Source organism: Nannospalax galili, unplaced genomic scaffold, assembly GCF_000622305.1.
Source record: "Nannospalax galili isolate Female #2095 unplaced genomic scaffold, S.galili_v1.0 scaffold101, whole genome shotgun sequence".
Classification (NCBI taxonomy): Eukaryota; Metazoa; Chordata; class Mammalia; order Rodentia; family Spalacidae; genus Nannospalax; species Nannospalax galili.
This window is the reverse complement of record NW_008345700.1, coordinates 96,598-110,493: the sequence shown is the minus strand read 5'-3', so window position 1 is coordinate 110,493 and position 13,896 is coordinate 96,598. Positions and strand designations below refer to the sequence as shown.

The 13,896-nt window shown below is 47.2% G+C and overlaps 1 protein-coding gene across 8 annotated transcripts in view; it reads left to right on the top strand.

The window, feature by feature from the left end:
• The window catches only part of Gak (cyclin G associated kinase), a 70,870-nt gene that overhangs the window by 29,537 nt on the left and 27,437 nt on the right, over positions 1 to 13,896 (top strand). For all 8 annotated transcript variants that reach the window (XM_008841783.2, XM_017800284.2, XM_029567664.1 and 5 more), the window contains 7 exons: positions 3 to 115; positions 1,961 to 2,051; positions 3,395 to 3,518; positions 6,731 to 6,780; positions 7,314 to 7,462; positions 8,319 to 8,441; positions 9,327 to 9,460. In XM_008841783.2, the coding sequence (XP_008840005.1) occupies positions 3 to 115; positions 1,961 to 2,051; positions 3,395 to 3,518; positions 6,731 to 6,780; positions 7,314 to 7,462; positions 8,319 to 8,441; positions 9,327 to 9,460 (784 nt within the window). The remainder of the gene's footprint in view (positions 1 to 2; positions 116 to 1,960; positions 2,052 to 3,394; positions 3,519 to 6,730; positions 6,781 to 7,313; positions 7,463 to 8,318; positions 8,442 to 9,326; positions 9,461 to 13,896) is intronic.

Here is a 13,896-nt window from a genome sequence, read left to right as displayed (position 1 = left end):
AGGCGCCATGCTTAAGGTCAACCCAGAGGAGCGGCTGTCCATCACCGAGGTTGTCCGCCAACTGCAGGAGATTGCAGCAGCCAGGAATGTGAACCCCAAGGCCCCCATCACTGAGGTAAGGACATCATACATCTGTACTGTTGTTTGTATTCTTGACATACCTTGAGGCTTCCTCATCCATCTAACTCATCGAATCACAGAACCCCATAGGCTACCATACTAGTTGGAGCTCCTGTGGTCCTGGCTCAGAAAGTCTCATGCTCTGGACATGATACTCTGGCCCAGATGAGCCCCAAGAGGTCACTCTATCACACTATCTGTAGTTTCTTCCCTAGGTTCAGGTGGTATATATTACTATCTACATCTTAGAGCTTCTGTGGTCATGCATCCAGTCCTGGCTTTGTCAGTGTATTCATCCCCAGGCTCAACAAAAGTCCAGTGCATATGGCTCTTGGCAGCACTCTGCCTGATGGGCTGTTGAAGTCAGGCCAGGAGGGGCACTGTAGCATGTGGACCAGAAGACCTTTTTTATCTTTTTGAGACAGGATCTCCCTGTAGCCCCAGCTGGCCTAGACTTCACTATATAGACCAGGCTGGCCTTGTACTCACAGAGATCTGAGTGCTGGGAGTAAAGGTGTGTACCCCCATGCCCAGCCTAAGAAGACCTTCTTGAAACAGCTGTAAGTCCAGCTTACACCTTTAGGGCACAGGCAGATCCCTGGGCATTCCTGGGAGACTGACACCCACCCCCACAGCTCAGGGCTCAGGCCAGCAGACTCTGCTGTCCTGCCTTCTGACTCCCTCCGGAGATGAGGCCTCTCCTGAGTCACCATGCAGAGACTGGATCTCTGGCTCCAATTTTGTCTGCTTCTATTTGTTGGTCCTTTCACCTATGGAAGCAGAACTTCCCAGGGACAATAGGCACTGAGCTAGTTAACAGGGGTTGAGGTCTGTACTGCTGAAAAGTGAGAGTAGGTTATAGAAGAGAGATCAGAGCTGCTGACTGGAGTCCTCATTTGTGGATGAGAAGTAGTAGGTAGAAAAAGACTGTGATTCCTGTAGGGGAACCAGCTGGTGAGGCCCCTTTGGGTCTCACCAGGGAGATCCCAAAGCTGGGAACAGGATGTATTTTAAGTGTTCAGGTGCTCTGAGGATGGCGGGTGGGTGATATGGATGCCTTTCACAAGGTTCTTTGGAGGTCAGGCTGGGGAGTAATAGGTCAAAGAGGCAAAGAAGGCATTTCTGGGGAGTTTCTCTGTGTCAGGGCTACCTAGGGCCTCACCTGTTATCCTTGGGACTTTGTGAAAGTGTATGCTGCCTGTCCTGGAGAGCACAGTAAGGCAGAGCATACGAGTGTGGGCCTTGTTCTTCATAAGGTGCCAGGGAAGAAGTTTGGCTGGCCAATGGAGACACAAAGGGTGTTCTGATTAGAGTGCTTAGAGAACCTGTGAACCCCTTCTCTAGGTCAGCTGATTCCTCAGTTACTGTGCTGTGGGCTCAGCTCACAGAATAATGCAAAGTTGGCCCCAGGTACTATTGGAGAAGTTCTACCCAGCTCCAGAACCCCTGGGCTTTTGTACATAATGATAACATCTGCTCAAGATGGTCCCATGGATTGGGAGGAAAAAAAATAGGGAGAGTAGTAGAATTTACATATATAAAGGATTGGACATGTCCTGATAGGACAAGAATGTGGACTTATGACTGACAGTTACTGCCTGGGTTATCCTGAATGTCGTTTTAGAGCTGTAAATGGAGGTTTTATTTGTTAAGTGTGACCTACTGTGTCTACACTATTGGGAAAGTACTCCCATGCACATTAAAGGTAAAGCAGATAGAATTTTGCCCATTTGGCTTGGTTGCCATCTCTGGCTTAATGCCTAAGGGCACAAGTGCTGAGGGCAAGTACAAACCAGCTCTGGCTCTTGTAGGAAGCTGACTTTGCCTTTGACTCTTACAGCTGCTGGAGCAGAATGGTGGCTATGGAAACTCAGGGCCTTCCCGAGCACCACCCCCTCCTGGGGGCCCCATGAACAGCAGTTCCAGTGGAGGTAAGCACCCCAACCTGCCTCATAGGAATGGCAATCCTATTGTGCACCAGCCACCCAAACATGCATCAGGGACATCAAAACCCTGCTCCTGTAGGGCTAGTTATTTCACCGTTCCTTAAATTCATAATTCTGCTGATTCAGTGTACTCAGTGCAGACTGCAGAATTTAACAAGGTATTTGGACTCAAATCAGCCAAGGGAAGGGCTGCCAGGGCAAGCAAGGTCCAGGAGAGATCAACCTGGAGCTACCACTTGGTCCTGTCCCATAGGAATCCTGTCAACATTGGCAAGCTGGGACCAACCCACCTGCCATTAGGGTTATATTGGAATCAGTCTCATGGGCATAACTGACCATAGTCTCTAGCTCCTCTGGGGGGAGGTCACACTAAGCTGGACATCAGCACCATTCAAAGCTCAGGGAAGTGACCCTTCTTAGGTGGTGGTCTCTCCCAGAAGTTGGGGACAAAAGCCAGACCTGCTTTAGACAAGGTTAATAGATAGTGTCCCAAGGTCAAAGAACACTAGAGGTACCTACTAGGGGTGGAGAAGGAGCTGGCCTTCGAGCAGGAGAGAATGAGGGCTGTTCCTGTTGGTGGTTTGAATGGGCCATAGAGTAGTAGTCTTCCATCACATGCAGAGTGGCCACCTTGAAAGTACCAGTGAGGGAAATGAGGAACTTGAGACAGAGATGTGGTCATGGGTCAACCATGAGATGAGCACTATCCTAAACTTTTTAGGGTGTCAGGGGCTAATTGAGGTCTTCTCTAGATCTTTGTTTCCTAATGAGAAGGCTCTTGCCTCCAGTAGTTGGCCAACCCAGCATCCAGGCACTCAGGTCCTTACCTGGTGTGCCCAGCATATGTGGTACAGTTGCAGACCTCGTTGTTGGCCATGGGGAGTGGGATCTCAGGGTGCCTACTTTTGCGTCATGCTGTGCAGACTTGCTGCTTGTGAAGCTGTGGAAAGCCTTGGTTGTATCTGCATTAGCTCTACCACCACACCATTTGAGGGCCTCATTCCGAGACTGTGACCTCAGAGTCCACTTTTATTGGCTCTACCTACATTCACTTTAGAAAGAGTATCATAGCCTGCAGTTACCACCATGAGGCTATCTCTATCCCGTAATTAGTATAGCGTCTCAGCTAGAAGCTTTGTCTGATGTGTGACCACATGGCTTTCTATGTCTACACTGGCCATTCCCTGGGTCTTAGGAAAGGCTAGAAATAGCAGGTGTACCTGCTGGTGGGAGGCCTGGCTCACTTATGGGTTTGGAAGGGCAGGGGAAAGGGAGTAAAATCTTTTAGGGCATGTGTCTCTGACCCATTGTAACTGTCTCTCCTGCAGGCCTGGCTGTGGCAGAGTACGACCAGCCCTACGGTGGGTTTCTCGACATCCTGCGTGGTGGGACAGAACGGCTCTTCACCAACCTCAAGGACACCTCCTCCAAGGTCATCCAGTCTGTGGCTAAGTAAGTGTGAGGGCTGTCTTATCCTGTTCTTCACCTTGTGGAGCTTCCCCAGTGCAGTGTGATGATATCACCCTCTATTTACAGAGGAACCAGATTCAGGCTTGAGCTTAAAGCCTGAAGCCCCCTGTCCATACAACCCAGCTCAGAGCTAGCTCTGGCTTTGTGCAGCATCAGCTGAGGATCACTTAGCTTTGCCACCCAGTACCTAGCATGATGGCACTATTCCTTTTCTTTGGTATCAAAAGTGCGTAAACAAGATACCTCATGCTGTACAGTGGGTGCTGAGTATCATTTGGGGGTCCTCATACCGACCTCTACCTAGTAACGGAAGTCCAGGGGATGCTGCCGGGTCAGCTCTGGTTTAAGAGTGTGTGCATTAAGTATGTACCTCACATAGACGGGTGGCCCAGATCTTGACTTCTAGGTCATAAAATAGTCTCAGGCAACCAAGAGAATACTGGGATGCTCACTTTTGCCACCTGTCACTACACCTGGGCCTTTTTATTGCTAAAGCCAAAAAATGAAGGCATTTGCTGCTCCTTATAAATCATTTAATGAGCACAGGGGTTTATGTAACTCTTGCCAGGTGTATCCACCCTGTGGCCTGCTGCATGTAGCCCCAGCAAGGCTGCATATAGCCAAGCAAGGATAGTTAGGAATGAAGCGCAATACAAAATCGTAAACTTACTTGAAACATCATGAGATTTTTGGTTTTTAGAGAGAGTTTATTACAGAGTCGCAGAAAGATGGAGAGAGCCACCCCGTTTGAGTTTGGCATGGAGGTCAGCCACATGTCGGACAAGCAGCCACATTGTGAGGAGCAGAACTGTAGAGAGAGAGTAAAAGAAGCCCAAAGTATACAGAAAGCACGCTTGACTCTGGCCAACATCTGAAAGAAAGGCAGAAAAAAAGGAAAAGTTAGGCCTTTCTGAATCTGGATTCAGAAAGCCAGGCAGACTCAACAGAGCCTCATGGCTGTACTAGAGTGACTGCCTCAGGAGATTCCTTTTGCAATGTTTTTCATGGAACTCAATTGAGGATGAACTTTGTAGGTGATAATATGTCACAATTTCAAAAGTTTGGACATGCCTAGTATTTTAAGCATGCATTCCAAGCAGAAGGCAAATGCACCTGCATATTTACATACCTGTATTCACACAGTGTAGAACACACATGTGTGCTCATCAGCACATGTGTATGCTCACACACAGAGGCACACACATGCAGCTGCTGGGGCTGTGAAAACAATCACCAAACAAAAAGCAGAAAGAAAGGGCCAGGCGTGGCGATACATACCTTTAATTCTAGCACTCGGGAGGCAGAGTTAGGCGAATCTTTGTGAGATAGAGGCCAGCCTGGTCTACATGGTATGTTCTAGGCCTGCTGGGACTACAGGGAGACCCTGTCTCAAAAATACCTATATATATATATATGTTCTATCAACTATAGAAGGAACTTGGGACCTTGAGTACTGTGATCCTGTCATACTTACAGTAGCAACACACACCCTTGGGCATCAGGAATGGCCATACTGACAAGGACCAGCAAGGCTGCCCAGACATTCCAGTCACAAACCCTTCAAAAAAGATTCAACGCAGTGTTGTGTTGTAGAGCGCTCTCCAAGGCTCCTGGATCATGCTATGACTTTCTTAACCACATACTCATTCCCATTAGCCCAGGTCTCATAGTGACTTTTTATTTATTTATTTTTGTTTTTTTGAGACAGGATCTCACTGTATAGCCCTGGCTGACCTAGAACTTGTTGATGTACACAAAGCTGACCTCACACTCAACAGAGTTCATCTGCCTCTGCCTCCCGAGTGCGAGGATTAAAGTCAGGCAGCTACCATGCTGAGCATGATTGACTTAATGGAGAGGTCATGCCGAAAGATACCTCTTTGCCCTGTAACTGCTTCATCTGTTTGATACCAAAGAAAATGAATAGTGCCATCATGCCAGTACTGTCAGAGTCACAGTGATCCTCGGCTGGTGTTGCCCAGAGCTAGAGCTGGCTCTGAGTGGGGTCCTATGGATAGAGTGCTTCAGGCTCCAGGCTCAAGACTGTTGGGGCACTTTTGTCCTCCTTGAAGGACAGCTGGGTTGGTTTCACACTTTCTGCTGCATGTTTATGGCCTTTGCTCTGTTTGCCCTTGGGTTTTTACTGTTTTTGTGAAGAAACATCAAATAGTTCATCCCGGTCTGTGGCATGCCTTTTTAACTGCTTTTCTCCATAGAAATTGAAGCACCAGGTAAATCTGTAAAGCTGTACTTAAAGCTATACTTCTGTATGTCCTGTGTTTGTTGTTATGTTGTTTAGGGAGGCCCTCTATACCCTAAATTAACCTGTCTTAAATACTTAAAGTTTTAAAAATGTCAAGATTGTTGTAAACATGTTTTAACCTTTTGGCTTTATAGTGCATGTCAGGTCTTTTTTTTTTTTTTTTTTTTTTGCACTTTGGACCTCTGTAACCCCTTGCTGACTCTGCTGATGGCAAATGTGGCCACCCCAGCTTTATAAACTCTGGCTTTTCTGGCCTTACTGCCCAAATGCAGTATGCTGTTTGTAGTGGCTCTGCTACACTAGTCTCTGTCTATCCTCTCTCCCAAGATGTTTTGTCTATTCTGACATAAGTGTTTCTTCAGAGGACTTGTAGAATTAGTTTGTCAAGTTACTGCATAGTCATTTAGGATTTGCTCTGCATTTTTATCAGTTTTATGAACAAGTTTAGGGTGTGGTTGGCCATGAGCAGTGATGCATTTGGGTATCCATTCCTCCAGCAATGTCTGTTGTCTCTTCTGTGTAGGACACAGGTTGTACTCTGTCCTCAGGCTGCCAGCCACTGCCTGGCCAGCCCCCAGAGCGGTGGGACTAGTGACTGCTATGCAGTGCCCTTGCCCTTGTTATCATCTTTCAAGGTTAGCCCTCAACGTTGCCTCCTTGAAGAACACTTCAGAAAACAACAGCCCTTCCCAGGGGCTGCTGTCACCCGCTTCTAGGTTTGGTTTACTCTGCTTGGTTGTCAGCTTACACAGCACAGGCATACACAAGTCCTTGTGCCCATTTATATATACACACGTATCCACACTCCTTATGGGATACAGGCTGTAAGCAAGGTCCCCTTCAGCATTCTAGAACTTGGGCTCCACTTGAAGTTCTTGTGATGCAATTCTCAAATGTTTTCTATAGTGATTCAGTGTTCTTTTAATTACAGCTATGCAAAGGGTGATCTGGACATATCTTATATCACATCCAGAATTGCAGGTATGTCTTTCTTGGGTGTTAAGCGTCTACTAGGGACTTAGACCAGGGGCCAGTGGGAGTAACTGAGGTATGTCTTCTCTAGTCTCTTGGGCAGCCACAAACCTATCTGAAATATGGCCAGGGGCACCACCACTGGGGTGGTGGTTAAGGGGAGGCTATATCCAGCATATTTCCTGACCTACAACAAGGGCAGGGCTAGTGCCTGTCCAGCTTCTGGCATGACTCAAACGCTGAGAGCACAAGAGGTGCAATATAGGACCCTGTACATTTAAAACTAGGTATCTAGACAAAAAATCAGAAAAGCTGATGGTGTACATTAGACCATCTGAGAACCTTTTGCAGAGGTCACCATGGTCTCACACGGTGAGATTTCCCGTGTAGCAGGCCTGTATACTTCCCACTGCACAGACTGGGAGAACTTAAGAAGGTAAAACAAAATCTGTGTTTGGCCAGTGCTGGGCTAGGAGGTGACCGTGACCTAAGAGGGCATTCCCTGAGTGACTGCTAACTGGTGCCTGTTCTCTTTCATTCAGTGATGTCATTCCCAGCAGAAGGTGTGGAGTCAGCGATCAAAAACAACATAGAGGATGTGCGGTTGTTTCTGGATACCAAGCATCCGGGACACTATGCGGTCTACAACCTGTCTCCAAGGACATATAGGGCATTCAAGTTCCATAACCGTGTAAGTAGCCCAGTGCTATTCTTTTATGCTTTGGGCCGTTCTTTTCCCACTTAGGTGCAATTTTAGGTGATAATCTGCTGCTTACTGTAGCACTGGCCTGATCTGGACAGCACCAGGCAGCTGCAGGGAGCAGATTAAGACTCTTCTGACCAAGGCAATTCCCAGGGAGGCTAGGCCTAGAGGTGTGACTGGGGCTGGGGGTGGGTCAGAGTATCTTTGGAAGGAAGCTCTGCAACACACACAGACTCTGGGGAGAAAACCTTTGGAAGATTGATACTTCCCAAAAGACCGGGATACCTGCCTTCTGCTTACTGCTCTTGGCCCCCAGGGCTATTCAGCTACAGAGTTCACTTGATAACATCTGACACAAGACTTTTCACATATGTAAAGTGAACCAAAGCATAGGAAAGGGTAGTTCTTTCTGCGTAGCATCAGTCCTATGGTACAGTGTACTCATAGCCATTAGCATCCCAGCTGAGGAAGATGCTCAGAGACCCAGACGACTACATCTGTAGAATCTCTTAAAAAGGGCAGTGCTGGGGGCTTATGAGATGACTCAGCAGGTGAAAATCACTTACCATCAAGCATGACAACCAAGTTTGATCCTCAGGACCCACATAGTGGAAGGAAAGAATTGACTCCCACTGGTTGCTCTCTGACCTCCACATACTCTATGGCGCGCGCGCACGTGCGCGCGCGCGCACACACACACACACACACACTTTTTTTTAAAAAACCAAAAATGTGAAAAGACAGTGTTGTAGGCACACAGAGGCAAGGTGGCCATGCAGTGATGCCAGCCACGTTCATTGGTGCTGGTGTAGGAACTAAGCTGAGTGGGACCTTATCCTCACAGGTCTCTGAGTGTGGCTGGGCAGCCAGGCGGGCGCCACACCTCCACAGCTTGTACACTCTTTGCAGAAGCATGCATGCCTGGCTCCGAGAAGATCACAGGAACGTCTGTGTCGTACACTGCATGGTGAGTGGTATTGGCTCCATATTCTCAAAGCCACATTAGTCCTGGGTACCACAGAGAACCCTAATTGAAGGAAGGCCTCTGAACTTGGAGCTTTGGGTATGGAGGGTCCAGGCTAACTGATGGTCCCTGCCCCTGTGGAACAAGAAGCATTTGTAAGTGCTCTTTTGGATGTTCTGACCTGTGTAGCCAGTACAGGAGTCACTATGCCCAGCGGGGAGCCCCCAACTTGGGACCTCCTAACTGAGATCAGTGAGTCCTTACCCCAGGTTTTCCCAACCACAGAGTAGGGAATAGAGATCTGAATGCCTTGCATGGGATGTGGTGCCCAATAGAAAGCACACTTAGGGCTCAGTCCTGGTATATTGGATATGTTGATAAATGTTGCAACAAGAAGGGGATAAGCTAGACCTGGTGGTACAGGCCTGTGATCCCAGCCACTAGGGCAGCTGAGGCAGAAGGAGCCCAGGTTAAAGGCCAACCTGGACAACTTAGAAAGACCTGATCGCACGATAAAAAGTGAAAGGAGTGGTAGCACTTGACTAGCATATCTAAGTCCCCAATACCACAAGAGAAGGAAAAGATGATGGTAGAGATATCAGGGAAGAATCAAGCATATGGCAAGGCCAGCATGCCAACTTGATTTGGATTAGGGGAGAAGGTGACCAGCCTGTGCACTTGGCCAGTGACTCTTTATTCTCTGGGCTCTGAATTCTCACTGCACAAAACACATTTATCTCAGTTCCTAAATGTATCCTTTACATTAAGCCCAGCATTGGGTCCTTCACTTAGCCACATGGGCAGTTAGGAGATTGTAGGAACTGTTGCGAGCCCTCATCTGCTTATGCATGGGGATGTGCATGAAAGAAGCCTGTCCCTTCATTCTAGGATGGGAGAGCTGCATCTGCTGTGGCAGTCTGTGCATTCCTGTGTTTCTGCCGACTCTTCAGCACTGCAGAGGCTGCTGTGTACATGTTCAGCATGAAGCGCTGCCCACCAGGCATTTGGCCATCCCACAAAAGGTACCAGGTGATTCTTGCTGAGGTCAATGATGCCTCCCTCCTCTTCTGTTGGCCCTGAATTGAAGGCTGCCTTCACTGCATTAGACCTGGAGCTAGGTCCTCCAGTTTCTTCACAAGCCAAGTTAGTATCACCGTGGGTTCTGGCCCAGCCCTAGATCTATGCCCACAAGTATTCTGCAAGAGCAGGCCACAGTTGACGTTCAGCTGGGACTTCCAAACTGTGGTAGCTTCTGCCCTATGGTAACAGCATCCTGTTGAGTGCCTGAGCACCAAGCTTTCCAACAAGTGTGTGTACTTGGTGTGGTCATATGTTCTATGTGGCCCAGCTATGAGCCCCAGGGGAGGCCCTGTGGGGCTTTGAGATGATGAGGCAATGCACTGTAACCCTCACAGTGCACAAATGTGAAGTGTTACCCTGCTTGCTCTGAGACCACTGAAATGCTTGTAGGACTCACTCAGACGTTCCTGTTGGCACAATTTCCTTTTTTTTTTTTTTTTTTTTTTTTGACATAAGGTCCTACTCTGAAACCTAACCTGATTCAGAACTCTCTATGTAGGCCAGAGTAGTCTCAAACGTGTGACAATCCCCCTGTTTTAGCCTTCTAAGTGCTGAAATGATAGATATGAGCTACCATATCTGTCTAGGAGGCAGTTTATTGAGATTGTGCTTACCTTTTGCCCTTACCTTTGTCTGTTTTCTGAGGGTTGACTGCATTTGCTAGCCATGCCCACTCATGTCTACTTCTGACCATTCTCCTGTAGCAAGTTCCATTAGAAAGCCAGGTCTAGGGAGACAGTGCCCAACATAAATATCCTCTGTGGACTTAGTCTTTTCTTTTTTGAGACAGGGTCTCCCTGTAGCCCCAGCTGTCCTGGAACTCACTGTGTAGACCATGCTGGCCTTGAACTCACAGAGATCCGCCTGCCTCTGCCTCCCAAGTGCTGGGACTAAAGGCGTGCGCCACCATGCCTGGCTGTGGACTTAGTCTTAATGAGCATTTAGAGGGACCTAGAGCAGTGCTCCCTCTCTGAGAAAGCAGGTGGGCCTTCATGTGAACAGCAGAGATGCTGAGGCTAGCTGGAGCACAAGACCAGAGCCAGCATGGATACTAGAAAGACACAAAGGTCCAGGCCAGTGAGGGGCCCCACAGTTTGTTGACCGTGGGAGTGGTAGGTGTTCTCACCACTGTGTATGGTTCCTTGGGAACAGGCCGTACTTTGTTCACTGTGTGGCAGGCCATATTAGGAAAGTAACCATCCAGCTGTGTCCTCATTGTGGCCTCTGTTAGGGATGGCAGGAGGGATCTTTCAGCATGTTGAGCTGTCAGCCATTCATGCTGCTGTATCTCACATTTTGGGGCTTGTTGACTAGGGCCCCTTGGAGCTTACCAGGAACCCTAGTCTCCTGGATGCACAGTGACAAACAGAATGCCACTTCTGTCCTGACAGTGACTGGTACAGCTTAACATCCATTCCCTTTTGAAGCCCCTTGTAAACTGGGGCCCCCAAGCCATCAGCTTGTCCCAGATCTAAGGAGCACTGGGGAGATGCTAGTACTTGCTGATATGACTGGATATCACAGGAGAAGACCCAGTATTTGGGGAAAGCCTGGGAGGGTTGTAGCACAGAGGGTCTATGCCTTGACATCTGTTCTCCAGTCTCCACTAGACAGACGAGAAAGCAAGGTGGGAATGGGAAGCACATCGCCTATCTGACCCTTTTCTTCTTAAGGAATGAACAGAACCAAGGAGCACATTAGAACTCTAAAGGACAATAACAAGTCTACTGAAGACCCTAACAAAGAAGGCAAAGATTATGATTTGGAAGGGTCACAGTGTACAGTCAGCAGAGCTGTGCAATAATAGTAGCAGGAGAATCCTGACTCCAGGTAGACTCTCCTTGGTTGAGGAGTAAACCAGTGATCGGAAAGACAGTCAGCAAGTATTGCCCACCTGAAAACTAGCAAAAGACCAGAAGCCCAAGAGCTCTCAGACTGTTGCAAATAACCAAACATATATGTAAGTAGACCCCAGAGGAAGGGAAATGGGAGAATAAAACACTGAACATGCAAGCATCTCCAGGATCCATAACAGCTACAACCACAAGCCCAGGAAGCTCTGAGGATGCAGGCAGAAATAAAAAGAAAACACAAGCGTACACCCTCCTTCCAAGTCATACTACATCCTAAAGACAGACAACCTGAGCCAGAGGGAGGGAACTACATGCAGGAAAGAGTGAATTATAGATGTGTTAGAAACTCTGGGCCACTCTTAAAGATTGTTTTAAGTGCAGTGATTAGTAAGTCAACAAAAGAAACAAGAAGAAATTGTAAAATGGTCATTTAACTGAAGTGGGTAAAGAAAAAAATGAAACCAAGAACAGGTGGAATGAGTAGAAGACTTCAGACAAGACCATAGATTTCAGTCTGCCCATGTTGGCATTGAGACTGAATGCTAATGATCTAAGAGCGCCAGTCACAGGGCAAGGACTTAGACATCAAGAGATGAGTGTGCAGCATCATGTGGAATAGACAGTGTCTTGTCGAAGGTCAGGCTATATCCTAGTAACTTAATCCCCCCACCCCCCCCCCCCCCCCGCCTCAGTGCCCATAGGTCAGGAGTCGACATACCAATGGCAAGTCCTACTTGGGACATAGGCTGCAGCTGAGGGCCCAGCTACATGCTTAGATGAAGATTCAACCTGTGATATCCAGGAGAGCCTGTTTCTCTTTCAGTTTGGCTCTGCTTCCAGATTCAGGCATAGACAACCTCTTATTTCCACATGCCTTTGTGCTAATCATCAGGCAGACACAGACTTAAGTCCTTGTGGCTACTAATTTCCTGTTTTCTGGGCCGCTGCAGTGAGCCTGCCAGGAGGGTGACATTCCTTCACCCTCTTGATCAAAGAAGATGGCTGTTTCTCATGGATCCCCAGAGGGAACACCGTGGTGGGAGATAGACACAAAGATGTCCCATAGAATCATTCACCAAAAGAAAACCAGAGAAACTGTCTAGACAAAATGTCTGGTCATGGTAACGTACACTATCCTCCCAGAACTGGGAAGGTAAAACCCGGAAAATCATGAGTTCAAGGCCAATTTAGATTGTTTAGCAGAATCCTATCTCAAAAAAAAAGCTAGGCTAGATGTGGTGGACACACTCTAATCCCAGCACTTGGAAGGTGAAGGCAGGACGATCAAGAGTTCAATTTATAGTAGGCTGGATTCCAACCTCGGTAATCAGTAGGACAAATAGAAAATCAGCAAACCCCTAGCACTGACTGACTGCTGTAGAACATTCCACCACAAACAGAAATAGATATATCTTCCAAATGCATGTGGAACACTAAAGCAAGATCACATTTAGAGATTTTTTTTTTTTTTAAATTTATATGTGTGCCACATATTTGCAGGTACCTATAGAAGACAGAAGAGGTCATTGGATCTGTGGAGCTTGAGTTACAGGTGGTTGTGAGCCACCTCCTGTGGGTGCCAGGAACTGAACTCTGGTCAGCAAGTACTCTTAACTGCTGAGCCATCTCTCCAGCCCCCAGATTTACAGAATTGGAATAATAATGCAAAATGTATTCTTAGGCCCTAAAGGAATAAAATTAGAATCTAACAAATCTAGGAAAATCTCTAAATATTTCAGCATTAAACATCTTCTAAACAACTTGTGAGTGAAAAAATCTCAAGGGAAATTTTAGAATACTTTTAAAATACAGCATCGGGGACTGGAGAGATGGCTCAGCAATTAAGAACACTGGTTGTTCTTGCAGAAGACCCGGGTTCGAATTCCAGCACCTGCGTGGCAGCTAACAACTCTGTAGCTCCAGTCCCAGGGGATCTGACAGCTTCTTCTGACCTCTGCAGGCATTGCACGATGCGGGTGCACTTACATACATTGCAGGCAATACATGCATACATATAAAATAAAAATAATAAAAAATTTTTTAAGTTTTAAAAAAAAATACAGCCATCAGGTGCTGGAGAAATGGCTTAGGGGAGAAGAATACTGGCTGTTCTTGCAGAGAACCCAGGTTTGATTTGGTTTGATTCCCAACAGCTAACTGTGTGTAACTCCAGTTCCAGGGGAATCTGACACCCTCTTCTGATCTCCACGGGCATTACATGACATGGGTGCACTTACACACATGCAAGCAATACACTCATACACATAAAATACGAATAAAAAAATACAACATCAGGTACTGGAGAGATGGGTGAAGAATACTGTCTGCTCTTGCAAAGGACCTAGGTTTGACTCTCAGCATTCACATGGCAGCTAACAATCATCAGTAACTCCAGTTCCAGGGGATCAGACACCCTCTTCTGTTCTCCATAGGCATTGCATACATGTGGTGCACCTGCACTTACATACATGTGAGGTAAAACACTCATACACATAAAATAAAAATGAATAATTTTAATTTTAAAA